The sequence below is a fragment of the Mesocricetus auratus genome, unplaced genomic scaffold (genome assembly GCF_017639785.1).
Source record: "Mesocricetus auratus isolate SY011 unplaced genomic scaffold, BCM_Maur_2.0 Super-Scaffold_100020, whole genome shotgun sequence".
NCBI classification, from domain to species: Eukaryota; Metazoa; Chordata; class Mammalia; order Rodentia; family Cricetidae; genus Mesocricetus; species Mesocricetus auratus.
The window spans coordinates 442,864-460,501 of NW_024429201.1; the positions used below are offsets into that span (position 1 = coordinate 442,864).

General features: G+C 40.2%; 1 protein-coding gene across 7 annotated transcripts; it reads right to left on the bottom strand.

The window, feature by feature from the left end:
• Positions 1-164: 164 nt before the first annotated feature.
• On the bottom strand, positions 165-17,049 carry CUNH5orf34 (chromosome unknown C5orf34 homolog). Of its 7 annotated transcripts, none has more exons than XM_040728859.1 (14): positions 16,710-17,049; positions 15,862-15,891; positions 14,881-15,109; positions 14,659-14,748; positions 11,601-12,247; positions 10,957-11,058; positions 9,601-9,724; positions 8,803-8,894; positions 7,682-7,751; positions 6,002-6,172; positions 4,874-4,968; positions 3,647-3,742; positions 1,788-1,828; positions 165-567 (listed from the first exon to the last, which is right to left on the bottom strand). In XM_040728859.1, the coding sequence occupies exons 3-14, from the start codon at positions 15,073-15,075 to the stop codon at positions 374-376; spliced, it is 1,917 nt and encodes a 638-aa protein (XP_040584793.1). In that variant the 5' UTR covers positions 15,076-15,109; positions 15,862-15,891; positions 16,710-17,049; the 3' UTR covers positions 165-373. The 7 variants fall into 7 exon arrangements, with proteins under 7 accessions (XP_040584793.1, XP_021090179.1, XP_005082841.1 ...); XM_021234520.2 differs by having other exon boundaries at positions 14,881-15,320; XM_005082784.4 differs by lacking the exon at positions 15,862-15,891.
• Positions 17,050-17,638: the final 589 nt, after the last annotated feature.

Here is a 17,638-nt window from a genome sequence, read left to right on the forward strand (position 1 = left end):
ATATGGGGTGAATAAATGCTGGATCTCATCTTCCCAGGAAAAGTCACACAATAATAAAATTACAGAAAAATGAAAAGAAAATTGGGAGTTAACATTATTCTACGAAACTAAAATTGGCAAAACGTTTAACTTTTCTTATACATCTGATGTAAAAAATGAAATAGTTCAAAATTTCAAAATAGTTATTTTAAAAATGTACACACACACACACACACACACACATTAACATTTACAAGTTAGGTAAAATACAATCAAAGGTAAATCAGTTCTGTACATTCTACAGAAGTAACATTTGGAATTCCTTGGGTTACTAGCAATTTCATACTAGTATTTGAAACATCCTTAAGATTTAGTGTTGCAATAATTCCGTTTTTCACTTTCTCGAGTTTGACAGGAGATAGTCAATATCCTGAAGGATTTCAGAAGTTCTTTTCAATGCTACCGATACACTCTCTTTATTCGTTGCTTCTAGCAAGGTTTCTGAAGATCCGGACGTCCAGTCATCAGAACACTGTTCGTTTTTCTTGCTAGAAGTCAAATGGAGGACACCACTGTTTTCCAGGAGCCCTGAGTTACTTAGTTAAGGAGCTCCCCCCACATTTTCATTATATAATCTGATTTTCAGAAAACCTGGCTTTGGTATGAAAATATTTCTCAGTTTCAAGGACTATCTACTGAATTGGTGATTGCACTGGGACTTCAGAATTTATGGAATCAGTCCTTACAGATAAGGAAACCAGTCATAATGTATGGAAAGTGGGGAATTACGTGTATTTGGATGCAGGGTTAGTGGCAAAGGAGATGAGGCTTAGTAGGAAAGGAAAGAAAATCTCAGTAACATTTCTTAACTTACTAACATAAAAAGGGAAAGAGTCAGACGATAGGGTTAGGAACAATGAATGTAGTGCATTTCTTAATTAATAAAAATAGAGTAAAAGACTATTTGCCTTCTCTTGCAGAGCTAGTTTATTATTTGAGTAAGGCTGTATAACTATTTGCTCCCAATTGAAACAGTCCCTTCTAGAGAGAGGAGGGAGCCCACAGGACTCAAGAAATAGATCAAATACACAGTGCCCAGGAAGAATATGAATCTTACAAGGCTCAGAAAGCTTCTAAAAGTTATCAAATTCCCAAAGTCCCTTTCCAAGGCTGTTTCTGCAGGAGCAGCTGTTGGGGAGAGGTAACTCTGACTAGGTGAACTACTTATAGGCTGTGCAGTGAACTCCAGGGATGCAGTTTTCATGAACTGTCAGCCATCCTGGCTGTTAGGGGATGGCTGCCTTTGAGTCATTTGGCTTCTGTAAATTCCACCCCACAACCAAACTCCTGTAAGTGATCGCAGTAAACTTATCAGTTCACTATGCTGGACTTGGGCCAAATTGTCTCTTTGGTCTGTTGTTGGTTGCCTATATGGGGTGAATCAATGTTGGATCATATCTCCCCAGAAAAATTCACACAATAGTAAGATTACAGAAAAATGAAAAAACAAATTTAGATAAATGAAAGGGTTCACAATAAAAGTTACAGACATTTTCAACAGCTATGATTTAGATAGTTATAAGAGAAAACGTCTCCAAAAGAGATCTTAATCCTACTTCATAATTCCTTACCCAATTTAAACATAAAAGCATAAACATTAACATAACATCTTATAACAAGAAAATACCTTAGATAGCATCTGACTCAGCAAAACTCAGCAACATGTCATAAAGTCAGGTGCAGTCACTATCAAGCCCAGATTGAAATGGAACATTTCTGTAGGATAACACATTCTCTTAAAAGGATACAGTTAAATTTCTGTATTTTCTCAAGCTCAGAAGCAACAGACCTATGAAAGAGAAAGGGTGACATTGGAACATGAGCTCTTACCACAGATGACAGAGAGGGCCGGGGGCAAGTATGAGGGATAACTATAAAACTCTGGCAGAGCCCCTTAAGTGAATGGCCATCTTGCCTTCCCCACCAAGATAGGATACTATACAAATAGTATAATGACTACCTCTGAGAAATGAGTGAGGACACTGTCTAAAAACAGTGCTTGAGTCAAGTTACTAAGAAGCTGAATCCATAAGCTAGTGAAGGCAGGTGGGAAAAACCCGGAACCACAACCTAGAGAACTAGTTATTGTGCAGGTGCCTCTCCCTCCTCACCACAACCCAGAGAACTAGTTATTGTGCAGGTGCCTCCTCACCACAACCTAGAGAACTAGTTATTGTGCAGGTGCCTCCTCACCACAACCTAGAGAACTAGTTATCGTGCAGGTGCCTCTCCCTCCTCACCACAACCTAGAGAACTAGTTATCGTGCAGGTGCCTCTCCCTCCTCACCACAACCTAGAGAACTAGTTATCGTGCAGGTGCCTCCTCACCACAACCCAGAGAACTAGTTATCATGCAGGTGCCTCTCCCTCCTCACCACAACCCAGAGAACTAGTTATTGTGCAGGTCCCTCCTCACCACAACCCAGAGAACTAGTTACTGTGCAGGTGCCTCTCCCTCCCCACCACAACCTAGAGAACTAGTTATTGTACAGGTGCCTCTCCCTCCTCACCATTTTCATCGGCAGCTGCTAACACCAATTGCACTTTTACTTTCCTTTTTTTGTTTTTGTTTTTTTGCTCACTGTGTTGCTCTTAGCTGGCCTAACACTCATGTAGACCAGGCTGGCCTTAAACTCATCAAGATCTGCCGGGCTCTGCCTCCTGAGTGCTGGGATTAAAGGCGTGTGACACCACTGCCCGGCTTCCAGCTTCATTTCTTAGTATGTCAGTCAGCAGTCACCCTCTTATGTAAACAAGGCATTTAATAAACACAAAAACAGAACCAGCTATCACTTGAGCAGCAGTTAGTGATCAGCTTTATAATCATACGCAATCTCCCTTCTTCCCAGCTGCTTTAAGCAGCTTTCCAGCTCTGAGTTAGAGTTGAAGGAAGAGACATATGCAAAGTTGGATCCTGAGACGTATGGCATACTAAAATCACATCTACTGTTTTCATTTGATTTATTCTAACAAGTTTTCACCCAGGCAAAGAATATAAACCAGGCTCTGTGTGTGTGTGTGTGTGTGTGTGTGTGTGTGTGTGTGTGTGTGTGTGTGCGCGAGCATCATCCTTCTACATTATGATAAGTCACCTTATAAGGCTATGCTATAGTTCAGCAGTAGAATATTTCCCTACTATAAGCCTTTACCTACTGAGCCATCTTGCCAGCTCTTGTGTATTGGTCACTGTACTACTGCTGTAAAGAGATACCAGGACACAGGCAACTCTGATGAAAGAAAGTATTTAACTGCGGGCTTGCTTAAAGCTTCAGAGGCTTAGTCTATTTTCATCACGGCAGGGAACATGGCAGCATGCATGGCAGCGGAGTAGTAGCTGAGTGCTATATCCTGATCCATAGAGAAAGGCTGGGCCTGGTATGGGCTTCTGAAACCTCAAAACCCATCCCCTAGTGACACACTTTCTCCAACAAGGCCACACTTCCTAATCCTTATAATCCTTTCAAATAATGCCATTCCCTGGTGACTAAGCATCCAAATACATGAGCCTATGGGGGCTGTTCTTATTCAAGCCATCAGGCCTTGATACTAATTGTTAAGAATTAATCGGCTCTTATTCACAGATTAATTTTACAAGAAATATAAATACCAATTTTCTTTGTGAACAGGTGACAGATGTTTGGGCACCTGTCTTGAACTAGTCTGGGTCAGTCTTCTGCACCATGACGTTACTGCTGTCACATATCTGAAAAGAACACATTACAAATATTTGATAGGGAAACTCATTAATTTGTATAATTAATTTGTGTAATAACAAAAATGAACTAAAGTTTAAAAAAACACTTTGATTCTAACATACTGTGTAGCTAAGGATAACTTCTAATCCTTATGACAAGTGTTGGATTACACAGTGTACCACCATACCTTGTTTAAGGATTTTTATTAACCCCTTCCCCCATATGTTGGGGATGGAATTCAGGTCCTTGTCTGTGCTGAGGAAATGCTCTACTACCTAGCTATACTCCCAGCCTTAAATTTTATACTTTCCATAAATACATAAGAAATGAAAAAATCAGTAAGACAGTTTGAAAAAAAGGATAAAGAAAAATTTTAAGTGAGGCAGTAAAATTTTCTAAATCATATAAGAGACACAGATGAAGTAACCTTTTTACATTATTCATAAATAATAAAATAATTTTATTTATATTCATAATATTATAAAGAAAACATCTAAATCAAAACAAGAAAGGAATACTTTTTCTTCATTTAAAGCTAAAATTTAAATGTCTAAAACATTTGCCAAAGGTAGTATCTTTTTGAGAGAAATTGTTTAAAACAGCAACTGAAAGTTGGAAGAGCATTTACACCAAAACAAGACCACCCAACAGAAATAAAATTCAAAATGTTAAGTAAGCAGTTCCGTGGGCATGGACAGGTAAAGCTGCTGTACTGTCAAGACACTACATGTAGAGCCACTACAATCAACAGAAAAGTTACGTTCCTAAAAACTAAGTTCAAGCATCCTCCCACTGAAGAATATCCATCAGCTAGTTCTACTGTTTTATTTCACAGAAATACATACAATTTCAGAAACTTACAGTCATTTGCAAACTACCTATCTTTCAATTTCGGTAAGGAATTAGAAAAGCCGCTAATACAACTGGCCATACTCTTCGCAGCCAGTCAGACAAGTTGGAAACATTATTTTGAAAAATCGCTTAGATGCTAACAAATGTTTAAAGCCGACTTGATATGTTTCACTATATTAAATTTCAGTGTAACTGAAAACTCTGCAATCTGGAAACTAAAAACACACATGACGTTTAAGTTATATTTACGCTCTATCAGTTGAAACATGAAAATTGCTCTTCTGTACCTGTTGTATGCTCCAGGACGCTCAGTTTGAATTAACTGATCCTGTCCCTCAGGAAATGTTAATCTGCACCAACCCAAGCTGAGACCTTCATTTACCTGAAGAAGCAAAGAGGCACATTTTATCACTCTAAAATCAAAGCTAAAGCATTAGCAACCTCTTCAACAAAAATAAAGGAGTAGATGAATCATTACAAATTTAGTTTGAAAGATGAATCATTACAAATTTAGTTTGAAAGACTGTACTTGAATAGGTTGTGGGTATGTACAAGTCACCATCAGAGAATACAAAAGCCAATCCCCCTTTTTTCCCCTTTGGTTTTTCAAGACAGGGTTTCTCTGTGTAGCTTTGGAGCCTGTCCTGGAACTCACTCTGTAGACCAGGCTGGCCTCGAACTCACATAGATATGCCTGCCTCTGCCTCCTAAGTGCTGGGATTAAAGGCATGCGCCACCAACGCTTGCTGTAATGTGCTTCTTTATACACATAGAATGACTGTTGTACTTTTCTGATTTTTTCTGGGAAATTCACTGAGATCAATAAAGCCTCTTGACAGGTCTCTGGCACTCAAATGGTGACTTACAATTGCCATGACTCCAATTCTAGGGACTTAGCTGTCCTCTTTTGATCCCAAGAGCTCCTGCATGTACATGGTGCACATAAAATCACACAGGTACACATATATACACATTAAAAAAAAAAGTCACTTGGGATATAGTAGTACTGTTTTCTGTAGATAAGTAACCAATCAGGATATATTTCACACTGTAGATACCAAACTACAGTTAAGGATAATGTATTATGTATTTGAAATAACCTAGAAGACAGGATCTTGAATCACAAAGAAACGATAAATACTTGAGATAGGTAGTGTTTATCCTGATAGTAATAATATATAATACACACAAGTATCTAAGAGCAGAATGGTATCTCATATGTGACAATTCTCAACCTGTGGATCACAACCCCTACAGGGGTCACATATCAGATATCCTTCATATCAATTATTTACATTACAATTCCTAACAGTAGTAAAATCACACTGTTGTTGGGGGTCACCACAACACAAGGAACTGTATTAAAGGGTCACAGTATTAGGAAGACTGACATCACCGGTCTTAGGCATACTCACTTGTCCTTTTTCAGCTAAGGAGCTGAAATCCCAATTCAATGTTAGAGTGACGCCATCTAAAAAGACAGCGTGAACTTTGTCATCAGAGTAGGCAAGAAATCTCCCCACATTGGGTATGAGTGATTCCTTCAGAAGTACGGGCAGAGTATTGTTAACATTTACTTCAGATACCTAAAACCAAGTAAATAAGATAGCACAAGGCAGAGCCTTCTATGAAAAAGATTTAAATAATTACTAATGAACTTTGAAGCAACTCAAGATTCTTATTGAGAAGTTGACTGCTACAGAACTCTTGTCCATATCTTATCTTTTCAAGAGTACACATCCAAAACTGTCTACCTAAAAAGAAGATTAAGTTCTAATATCTCTGTAAGCTACCATCCTGTGAACTTTACATAGGCAAAAACTGAATTATAACAGCAAATAAGTTTACAATCAAATGAGTATGGATTCCCAAGTTAATATCTAAGAATCATTTCCTCTAAGCCAGGATTAATAAATTTACTTTTACATTTATAAAATTAAAATATGATACTATCATAGTTTGTATTGACAGTGCTTTTACATAACTCAAATTCCATCAATTCCCATCTCTCCTCCTCCATTAAAACAAACAAGTGAACAACTGGACACGGCAGCTTATATACATCTGTAATTTTGGTACTTGGTAGGAGGACCCCACGTCTGAAGCTAGCCTGGGATATGTAGTAAGCTCAAGCGCTAGTCAGGTCTACACAGCAAGATTCTGCATCGAAAAGCCAAAGAAAAGTAACAATGGGCTAGTACAGCTTTGTGACAAAGAGTATGTGACTGGCATGCTCTGAGCCGAGGTTTGAATCCCAACATGGTGGGGTGAGGGATCACATACAATAAAGCATCTATGGCACTAAGAGTAAAACATAGGGGCATGGGCGTGCCTAATGATAGAGAATATCTGTACAGTATGTACTGTATGCCTTGAGCTTAAGAAAAGAAAAGACTGGTTTTATATTCTGCGAGGTAGGTATTCTCTCTCTCTCTTTTAAATTTTCTGAGACAGGGTTTGTGCTGCCTGGTTCTATGGCAACCTGACATAAGCTAGAGTAATCAGAGGGAGGATCCTCAGTTGAGAAAATGTCTTCATAAGATCTTCATTTTCTTAATTGGTGATTGATGGGGGAGGCCCAGCCCATTGTAGGTGTTTCCACCCCTGGGCAGGTGGTCCTGGGCTCTATAAGAAAGCAGGCTGAGCAAGCCATGGGAACAAGCCAGTAAGCAGCACTCCTCCATGGCCTCTGCATCAGCTCCTGCCTACGGCTCCTGCCGTGCTTGAGTTCCTGTCCTCTCTGCTTTTGATGATGCCCTGCCATATGGAACTGTGAGGGAAATAAACTTCCTCCTCAAGTTGCTTTTGGTCATGCTGTTTCATCACAGCAATAGAAACCCTCTGTGTAACCCTGGCTGTTCTGAAATTCTCTCTGTAGACCAGGCTAGCCGTGAACTCAGAGATCCACCTTCCTCTGCCTCCCAGACCCCAGTGATAGGGCTAATGGTGTGTACCACCACACCTGGCTCAAGGTAGATACTCTCTTGACTAAACAAATTTGAATGTTACTAAGAACTTCTCACATGATTTAGGTGAAAGCAGTTTGAATGTGTAAGTATGAGTTCAAATAACTAACAGTCTTGCTTTCAGCATACCATTTTCCAGCAGCAGACATGATAGTTGTGGCTTAGTGAAAGCCTTGTCTTGGCACAATGCTGAAGAATTCTGTGAACATGAAAAACATTCGCTAAGTGTTTGCAAATAATCACATTTTCTCTATTTTCAAACATCTGGTTCTGTGATGCAATGTTTTTCCAACATCCTGAATGCCATATAACAGTTTAGATGACTATGGCACCTCACTTTCCCAGCAAGTCTTAAGTTCCTAGATGGGGCTACCATATTTTCCCCCTGCTCTATCTGGGCTAGCTAAGGAACTCCATGGATCAATTTTTAGGTGCTCCTTTAAAACTGTTTAAATCAATAGTTATTTGTGGTGTGTGTCTGCACTCACGTGCCATGGCATAGGGGTAAAGGACAGAGGACAACTTTGTGGATTTGGTTCTCTCCTTCCACTTTATGTGGCTTCAACAGGTCAAGCTCAGGCTACTGGGCTTGCACAGCAGGCGTCTTTCTTGCTGAGCCTTCCTGCTCTCAGATGTTCTAAAGAGGTGACAGAGTCACGTGCCCAAGAGGCTTAGCATAGTCTAAAGGAGGCAAGAAAAGCAGTTAACTATGTGTAGGAAATCAAATAATAACTTTCGAGCCTGCTAATCGGTTTTGGAAATTGTTTACAGATAACTTCATAAAAACAAATTAATTCAACATCGGGTTTCATTTATTTAGGTGCTGTAGATTAATCAAAGAATTTTTAAAATAGTGAAATAAAGAACCAACCCACTCTTTTATTTTTAGTACACTCACATAAAACTTTATTACTGTGAAAATAAAAAGTGGGAAAATTCCAAATGTTCCTTCAAATCCCCAACCTCACTAAAGCAACCATAGGGATGTTACACTTGTTCAGAGAAACGGCACTGTAGTTCCTCTCAGGACCTGCTCACTTCCTGTTTATTCAGACTTAAATTGCAAAGCCAGAAATACTCTTATAATGACATGGATTACTTTTTAAATTACGAGAGCAGAAAACTAGACAGATTTGTAGCAAAGACACATATTTCCATTGTACCCACCGAGTCCTAACCTTAACCAGAAGAAACACATCAAGGTATTCAGATGCATGATTTTTCTGCTCAGTTGAAATTCACGAACTCACCTTGTTGCCTGCTTAATCACAGAACGTACAGAGAAGAGGCTCCCAGGTCTGTCTGGAGGGAGGTTATTTATGGAATAAGTTTTCTCTTCTCTCTGAAAGTTTAAAACAAACAAATCACAAATAATAAATATGGCCCTTATTACTTAAGTATTTTTTCCTTGAAATATATGTGTGTGTCCCTTATCACTTAACTACTTTTTTCTTGATGTATGAATGTATGTATATATATGAGTGTGTGTGTATGTCTGTGTACATGCACACATCAACAAAGCAAGCAATTGCTTTAATACTCTAAAACCCATAAAACCTACATATTTTAGTGCTATTTTCATGATGCCTGTCTGGTGGGGAGAGATGCATGCTACTGTGTCGACTTTTTATGTGGGTCCTGGGGATCTCAATTCAGGTCCTCATGCTTGTGTGGCAAACATTTCACCCACAGAACCATCTACCTAGCCCCCAATATATGCATTTTACTTTGTAAAAATTAATTAAAAGTAGTATGACTCAAAGGTAATGCTCTGAGCTTTAGCATTTTCAATTGACAAATTTTATGACATGAAATTTAGCTTCTGATTTAAACAAACTGTTTAGAGTTAACAGATAACAGTGGGTGTGACTACAGAAAAAATAAAGTGATTGATAGTTCACCAGGTGCCAATGCTGACAGTAAGATTATATTAATTCCATGGTGAGGAGTGGGAAGTAATGTTACATAAAACAGCAAATTCCCCATATATATTGTGACTTTAGAAAGAACTTTTAATCAAAATTTTTCAATTTTCATAATTATCTTACCTTTTCTGATTCTTCTTGACTTGAATAATATGTAAAATAGCTACCAAAATAAGTTCCTTCTGACTTGAAAACCGATCCATCTCCAGGATAAATCTCTATCGAATTTACATTTTTATGGGTAAGCCTAAAGTAGAGAAATAATCATTTTCTTAAAATCAAGACTAATGCATCTATGAAAGCAATCATTAAGACAACAACAAAATCCCAAGCAACAAACAAAAACAGAGAATAGGTAAATCTGATCCAAAGAGAAACAGACCACAGAAAAGTGCCTTATATGTTTATTTCAATAACTAAGCTCAGAGCTTCTAGAATTCAGAGAATCCTGTCTTTACATACCAGTGCCAACCATAGGGACTGATACATAAAGAGTCATCAAAGCAGTCTATGCATAAAGTTGAATACCACACTTCTAGGTTCTAAAAATAAGACGATTCTTCAACAAAAATAATTGGTGCAATTAGTACCTGTGGATAAAATTAACTATCTGTGTAAGACATATTACACAAGTAGCAGCCAGGAATAACCAAAGCATCTGGTATATACTGGATGAAAATTACTTTTATTAGCACAGATATATCTTTTATATGTTGTCAGGGGCCATCGAGATGGCTCAGCAGGAAAAGGCACTGATGCCCTGAGTTCAATCCCTAGGACTCACATGGTGGAAGGAGAGAACTGGCACTGTCCCCTGATCTCTACACACATGCCATAGCACACACACGTGTTGCCACCCCCAGGAAAAAACAAATGCAATTTAAAACTTATGCTGTCAGAAGTGGGTGGGTCCTCACACAGGAAAGGGAAAGTCTTCTGGCAACCAAAAAACATCAGGTATGCTTTTCTAGTATTATTCCTGGATGTATTCCAGTCACTAGACAGTTACTCTGTGGTGGGGAAGAGAGACTTCAGTGGAGTAGTGTAGATGCACAGCAGCCACGAAAGGAAGGACGTCCTGTGACTGAATCCACCTTAGCTGATTCCATGCTCACCAGGGAACACAACTAGACCTTCTAATACCCAGAAGGATATCTGAAGACCCTGCTACAAACATTCATTTACCAGCAAGGCTGACTTTCAATGGCAATGGAGCTGCCATGTAAGTCTTGTAAACATGGCTAATTCAAGTTATAAGACCTCTGTGTGAACTAATAAAATTAGTTTTGTGACCTGTAAAAGTAAAGACAAAATATAGGAGCCCAGGTGACCCAGCAAATCTGTGTCTTTGTAAGAATAGGTTTGCAAGTACAGTCTCATTCCCACTTTGAGTTAAGAAACAAACAAACAAAACTCTCAGTGTAACACAGGAGCCTGACCTGTATGTAACACACTTACACCACACCACAGGAGCCTGACCTGTAAGTAACACCCTTACTCCACACCACCTTCACAAGCTCAGGATAGGAATACTCTTCTTCATCAGACTGTCTTTGTAACAGTGAATCACAGAAGTTCCACCTGGGAAGGATAAAATGTAAGTATTAATTTTGGTTGTTCAAAAAGTCAACAAAACAATGCCTCCATAATGCTTATTTCTTGCCTAACCAACTCTGTGTGTGTGTGTGTGTGTGTGTGTGTGTGTGTGTGTATGCATTAGAGAATTTTAAAAGCAAGTCTTACTTTGCCATATGTCTTCAGTAATTCTCAGTAGTCTCATTAATGGATCTCAGTATGATGTAAATTTAAATTTTTACTAATCTTTAAAATTAACTTTAAGAAAGCACTCCAAGGAAGTAAGGGGTCATGGGCTCTAGTGACCAGCCAGAGGCTCCCCTCTAGGCTTTCCCCAAAGTGCTCTTCTGCACTCTGGGTTAGTGGCCAGCCTGGTCTACAAAGAGAGTTCTAAGGCCAGCCAAGGTGATATAGAGAGACCTTGTCTCAAAAAACCAAAACCAACCAATCAACCCACCAAAATAATATCAGATGATCTAGAACGTTCTGCTCAGGTTAAAGACAGTTCTCCCCAAATCTTTCTGTGCAACAAGCCACTCTTGCTTTACCTGTGCATGTGTGGAGCAGGGCAGCTGAGGAACAGGGCCTTGGGAAGGACAGAAACCTCCTTTCCGCTTTCTTCTGGAGTGTCAGAAGTTACATTTCCACTTGCAGGATAATCTGCATCAGTTTCAGACACAATGCTACCTTGGTTGTAGAAACGAAGTGCTAAAGACAGGGGGTATCTCCACTGTTCTGGGCAGGAGGCAACAGACCAACTCTGTTTCACCCATGTGTACACGCATCCATGTTTTGTACCTGGGGAAGGCAGCTCCTCTCTCCCCTCAGCTCCATGTACACAGCATATGCTTGCTGAAGCTTCTTTAGACTTCAAGATCTGGTAACAAAGTTCGTTTTCTTTATTCTTTAACCTTTGTCCTGATACACTTCCATACGTGCAGATTTTGCTGGTCTTTCCAACTAGTTTATCTTTTGGGACTCGATTATTTGTTTTGGATAGTATTACACATGAATCTGGCTTCTGGCTCACTTTACACAAAAAATGTACTGTAAATTCACGCTGAGATCTGGGCAGGCAAAGGTATGCACGTCCATCTAGTGATGTTATTTTCACAGCGCCACTCTCTGAATATGTGATGCTGTCATTTCTATCAAGACTAGGCCATTTTACTTCTGAGAAATCAATGAAGATATGCTGAATTGAGAAAGAAAAATAAAAACATGGTACTTTCTGTCAATATTCATTCTTTCCATAGTTTTAATATTAAAAGTATTTTGTAAGAAAGAGTTTATATACTTGTGTTTTTACAACCTAGAAAATCAAAACTGGAGTTAATATATGGGTTTACAGACAACACTGATGGTAATAATATTTCTCTTAGAAACACACACACACACTCAAGGGGGGGGCAGGATTAGTGCTAAACTCACATTGAGTTAGGGAGAGCTGGATTTACAGACCACTCACCCCAAAACTCTGATCTGAAAAAGAACAGACATGAAGGAAGATGAAGGAGAACCTGGGTTGTGGTATGCTATACAAAAGCAACTGGAGCTTACATGGTATGGAACTAGTGAAGAAGTCATTGAGAAAACAACACAGATAACACAAAAACAAATTCAGCACTTAAAAATGTCACAGGAGCTAGGAGAAAGGTGAGACTTATTATTTTTTTAAGTGGACAGTATTATTGGGGGAAGGGAGGGACTGAAGAAAGGGAAGGGAGATGGGGGAAGAGAGAGAGAAAGAGGGAGATAGAGATAGAGAGAGAGAGAGAGAGAGAGAGAGAGAGAGAGAGAGAGAGAGAGAGAGAGAGAGAGAGAGAGAGAGACAGGAAAAGTCCTGCCTGCCCCTACAGAGGAACAGTGAGAGAGAAGAGAATTATTAAGTGGTATTGGAATTACCAGACAGCATTAGGGAAATGCAGTATTACCAGATGAACCAAAAAGTAACATGAAGCACCTGTCCTAGAAGGTGCCCGGCACAACACTGGCTAAAATAAATTCCAGGTGGCTTTAAAAATAATTTAAAACAATTCAAACACTCAAAGGGAAACTGACCCTAACAAACTCAAAACAGCTAACAGTCTCTATCTGCTTTTCATCGGGGGGAAAAAAAACGAGCAGTACTGTACATAACAGTATTTTAAAGAGCAACTATTGCATACAGTTCAACATTTCAACCTCCATCTTTATTAATCCTTCATTTTACTAAAACTGTTGTCAAGAAACCTCTTTACAGAGCCACCTGTATTAGAATACTCATCTTAGGGGAAGTGACCGATGGTTAACTTGTGCAAGGAGAGAGTTAGGAAAGCCCACTGCCCTGTGACCAAACTGCAGCATCGGAGCAAATGACACCATTATAATAACGCAGTTACTCAAAAGACACTGGAAAAAAAGCCCCGTGGAGTATGCTTGCGCCACTTTATAGCTTCTCTGTCTGCTAAGGTGAGGATATGAGGTGCCCTTCACAAAGGTGCAGGTGTTAAGCGTGTGGTCTCCAGCTGGGGGCACTGCTGAGTGGTGACTGGATGGTGAAGACACTAACTTCCTCAGAGGATTAATCTACTCATGAGTTCACAGATGAATGGGCAATGCTGGGACTGGCTGGAGGAAGGAGATCTCTCACTCCCTCTGCTTCCTGGTTGCTAGGATTTGTTTCCACCTACATTTCCCGCTATAGTGTTCTGCTTCGACGGAAGCCAATAGGGATAGGGCCACAGGACCGTGCACTAAGACCTCTGCAATAGTAAACACTTCCCTCCTTTCGGTTGTTCACCTCAGGTATTTTTGCTGTAGTAATGTACACAGATATAAGACTACCAGCACAGACGCAGCACAGTATGAACGTACTCAGTAAGCAGGCAAGAGGGCCCTGGAAAAGCAGCAGAAAGCAATTAACCGGCCCAGCTGAGCTGAGGGTGTGGCTTACTGGTGAAGTGCCTGCCTACCACGTGTGAAATTCCAGTAATCCCAAGGGTCATTTAGACTAGGCTCAAGTCCGAACTTTCCCACTCTGAAAATTTTCACAGATAAATCAGGTAAGCTCTTTGAAACATAGTTTTCTGTCTATACAAGAGCAGGAAATATTAGCAGATACCCACACCACACTGGTACTACTGAAGTTCTGGTTTGTTGGAGACAGGATCTAACTACATTGTCCACGTTGGTCTCACATTTAGGAAGTAAAGTGATCCTCTTGCCTCAGCCTTTAAATATTTTTAAGACTGGCTTCTAGCTGAAATAAATCCTTTTCTCCCCAAGTTGCTTTTGGTCACTGTTTTATCAGAGAATGGGAAAAGCAAACCAGGCTCCTATCCTATCACACATTGACAAGTACACATAGTTTACTAAATTTATTTATGAAATTTCTTACTACTGAGACATGTGAGAATAAAAAGGTCATGATTTGAAATGCTATAGCCCTTGACTATAAAGAAAATGTTAAGGAGTTGAAATATGTGACTCCTATGTTCCTTAGTCTGGTGAAACACAAAGACCTGTGCATTCTATAGCACGCGCCTAATTCCAAGGGCGAAACCAGCTGTTTACAATTAACTGTACTCAGCTATAACCTAGAAAAACGTGGCTTTAACACATCACCTTTTTTCTTTCAGGAGGTATGAGGCTTTCCGACAAAAAAGGGCATGTAGCTGAAGAGTTTCGAAAATCAAGGGCTCGCCGTAGTTGCTCCTAGAAAAAGAAATGTAAAGTTATCCGAGAATCAGCTTAGAATGAGAAGAGTCCAGAATCCTAGTTTATACCCTTCATAGCAGCTTCGGCAACTTCTCTGTATTAGAAAGAGTATGCTGTGACATTACTTACTCGGCAGGTGCTGATGACAAAGTGTGTCCGTTGGCGAATCCTCTCTGGCTGTGCTAGGGGGTGTGTTGAAGGAGGAGGTGCCCTTTCAAACAGGAATTCAGAGCCGCAGGGCGAGAGCTGCAGTGTGGAGCCATCGGCATACTGCACCTGCACCGAGTCATCGTCATAAAGAACCATGCGCACTTCAGCTGCCATGGCTGCGTCTGGGCGTGCCACACTTCAGCACAGACTAAAGGAAACGGGACACAGAAGCATAGCTAGCTTTCTCAACGCTCAAGACTTCCACCAAGTTGGACACATGCATTGCCTAAGGCCAACGCACGCCATTGCGCACACTCTTGAAGGAAGAGCAGCGGTCTCACCTCGGTGATCTAAAAAGAACTTCCTTAACAAAATGCCTTGAGTAACACCCAGGTCTAACTCCGCTGTTAAAACATAGCCTGGAAGGAGAAGACAGTTCACAAAGTCACAAATGTCCTTCTAAGTTTTGTGGTTTTACTGTTCCTCAAGTCTAATTTTTGTATATTGTATGCTCAGGATCTCATTTCAGATAAACCAGTTATATCTGGTAAGAAAAACATAGCAATTTGGGCAGGTATGATGGTTCAGTGTGTGAAGGTACTTGCTATGCAGGCAGGCCGGCATGATGGACTGAGTTGTGTCCCTGGAATTCACCGTGGAAAGCTAGAATAAAGTTAGAGCGCGCATGCGCATGCCTGCACTTACGCATCATAATAAAAATTAAATAATGCAGAAAATCAGTTTTAACACCTGCGAAAGACTGGCCGAAAGCAACAATTGACTCTAAGGAAAAAGACCATTGAAGAAATACAAATGCAACAATTTACTGGTCTCCAGTCTGGCATAAAGAAGCAGTTAATTTAGTGTCTTCAATCCATCCTCACATCTTGAATTACTTTTTATTAAAATTATTTGCCTTTATTTTCTCCCACTAGAATAGAAAAACAGAACGGACCTCACCTGTCTTATTCACAAATGTATCACTGGGACCTAAAAGTATTAGGCAAAGAATGTTAGGCAAATATACTTTCATCAAATAATGAGAAAGTGAACATTTACATTTTTCTTACATTTGAGTATGCAATATGAGTTAATGATACATCTTATTTCTCAATGCTTTCTTCCTGTAACTAGCTTGCTCCTGATTTTTCAAAATCTTGCTTGAATTTGATCCTTTACCTCCTTTTGTTGGAAGCTCACCTCTCAATTCTTATAACTAAGCTCATTCTCCTGTTTCTTCTCTCTCCAATGTATCTCTATATTCCTGTCAGTTAAATTCCCACAAATTAGACCAAACTAACTGCTGTATATCACCTGTTTACAAACTTGTTAAATGTCAATAAACAAATACTATGTCAATATGTGCACACACACACACACACACCTGTACATACTTTACCTGGTATTTTAAGAGAAAATAGGTGTTGACACATTATTGAAAGAGTTTGTATTTTCTGATACCAGACTGTGAAATGGGATCACCGCCTTTGCATCTCCCATATAACAACTTCACTTGTTATTATTTAAATAATCAAGCATACACAGGAGAGTGTAGTGTTTAAAATTCTTGGTGCTACCACAGGACACCAGAATCTGGTACCAATCCATCTTTGTGACCTCCTCTGCATTGTTTTACTCCTGTTTGCATTCTCACTATTCATCACATCATGTCTGGTATAACGAACTGGAAAACCTCGTCTGTTCTGCATATTAAAACCTCGCTTTTCAAAATACAGTGTCTGGTTACCCGGGGAAGAGACGGGCGGGTACACGCCCTCATGCAGACTACGGCCAATTCTGACACTCACAGGGTAGTTCTAGGCTGTGAAGCTGTTTTCCACATCGAGAGAAGAGCAATCAAGGCCTCTGGCCGACCTCTATTTTGTCCAAATGGCAGACCATACCGTCCGTGACTGCTTCTCCAGGGTTACTTCAGGAATCAGTAACTACCGAGTGTTATTTCTCGATGAAAGAAAATAATCTCATCTGCGGAAGAACATGGACACAAGAAGTGTTTCGACTGAGGCGCCCGCTCAAGTCCTGGCAGCTGGGGAAGCAGCGGCGAGCCGGAGGAGCAAAAGGAAACAAAACAAAACAGGGAGGTAGCAGTTTGAACCTCCCGCATCAAGAAAGGGCGGCCTCCGGAAAAAAGCCAGACAGGAAGTCCCGCCCCTCTCACTGCAAAGGGCCGGACCGGAAGAGAATAGGCTTTTCCGGGTCGGACCCTGCTCTCCACCTATTGGGTGTTCAGTCCTCCTGCGGAAGCGTGGAAGCACGGTTGAAATTGGTTTGTGGACCACACTTCTCGCCTACCAGGCAAACACTAACGCAAGGATGGGGCTTAGCGGAGTGACTAAATTCTTAAAAGTAATCGTGGATACTGCTTGTTTTAAGAAGTGCCAGAAAACGTTTATTGCCTTTAGACGTGTACAGACAGCCGACTACGTCAGCAATGTATGAGGCGGACTAGCCCAATTCATTGGGAGTCAGGATGGGGATTGAAGAATAACTGGGAAGACAAAATAATCATTTGATTAGTTGTGGGTGTTCCTAATCTTAAAAAAGATACAGCGATCTATGAGAGCATATAGTAGACTGAGAAAACATTTCCATTGAAATCTGACGGTTTTTGGTTTTGGTTTTTTGAGACAGGATTTCTCCGTGCAGCCCGGGCTATCCTGGAACTCGCTCTGTAGATCAGGATAGCCTCGATCTCTGATTGCCTCGGCCTCCCGAG

Coding starts and splice junctions, on each gene's coding strand:
- CUNH5orf34 (XM_005082784.4), bottom strand. CDS start 15,075: ATGGCAGCTGAAGTGCGCATGGTTCTTTATGACGATGACTCGGTGCAG. Junction 9,725..10,956: donor AGTAAGGGTGTTACTTACAG/GTCAGGCTCCTG, acceptor TCTCTACTTTAG/GCTTACCCATAAAAATGTAA. Junction 7,752..8,802: donor GTGATTAAGCAGGCAACAAG/GTGAGTTCGTGA, acceptor TCATGTTCACAG/AATTCTTCAGCATTGTGCCA.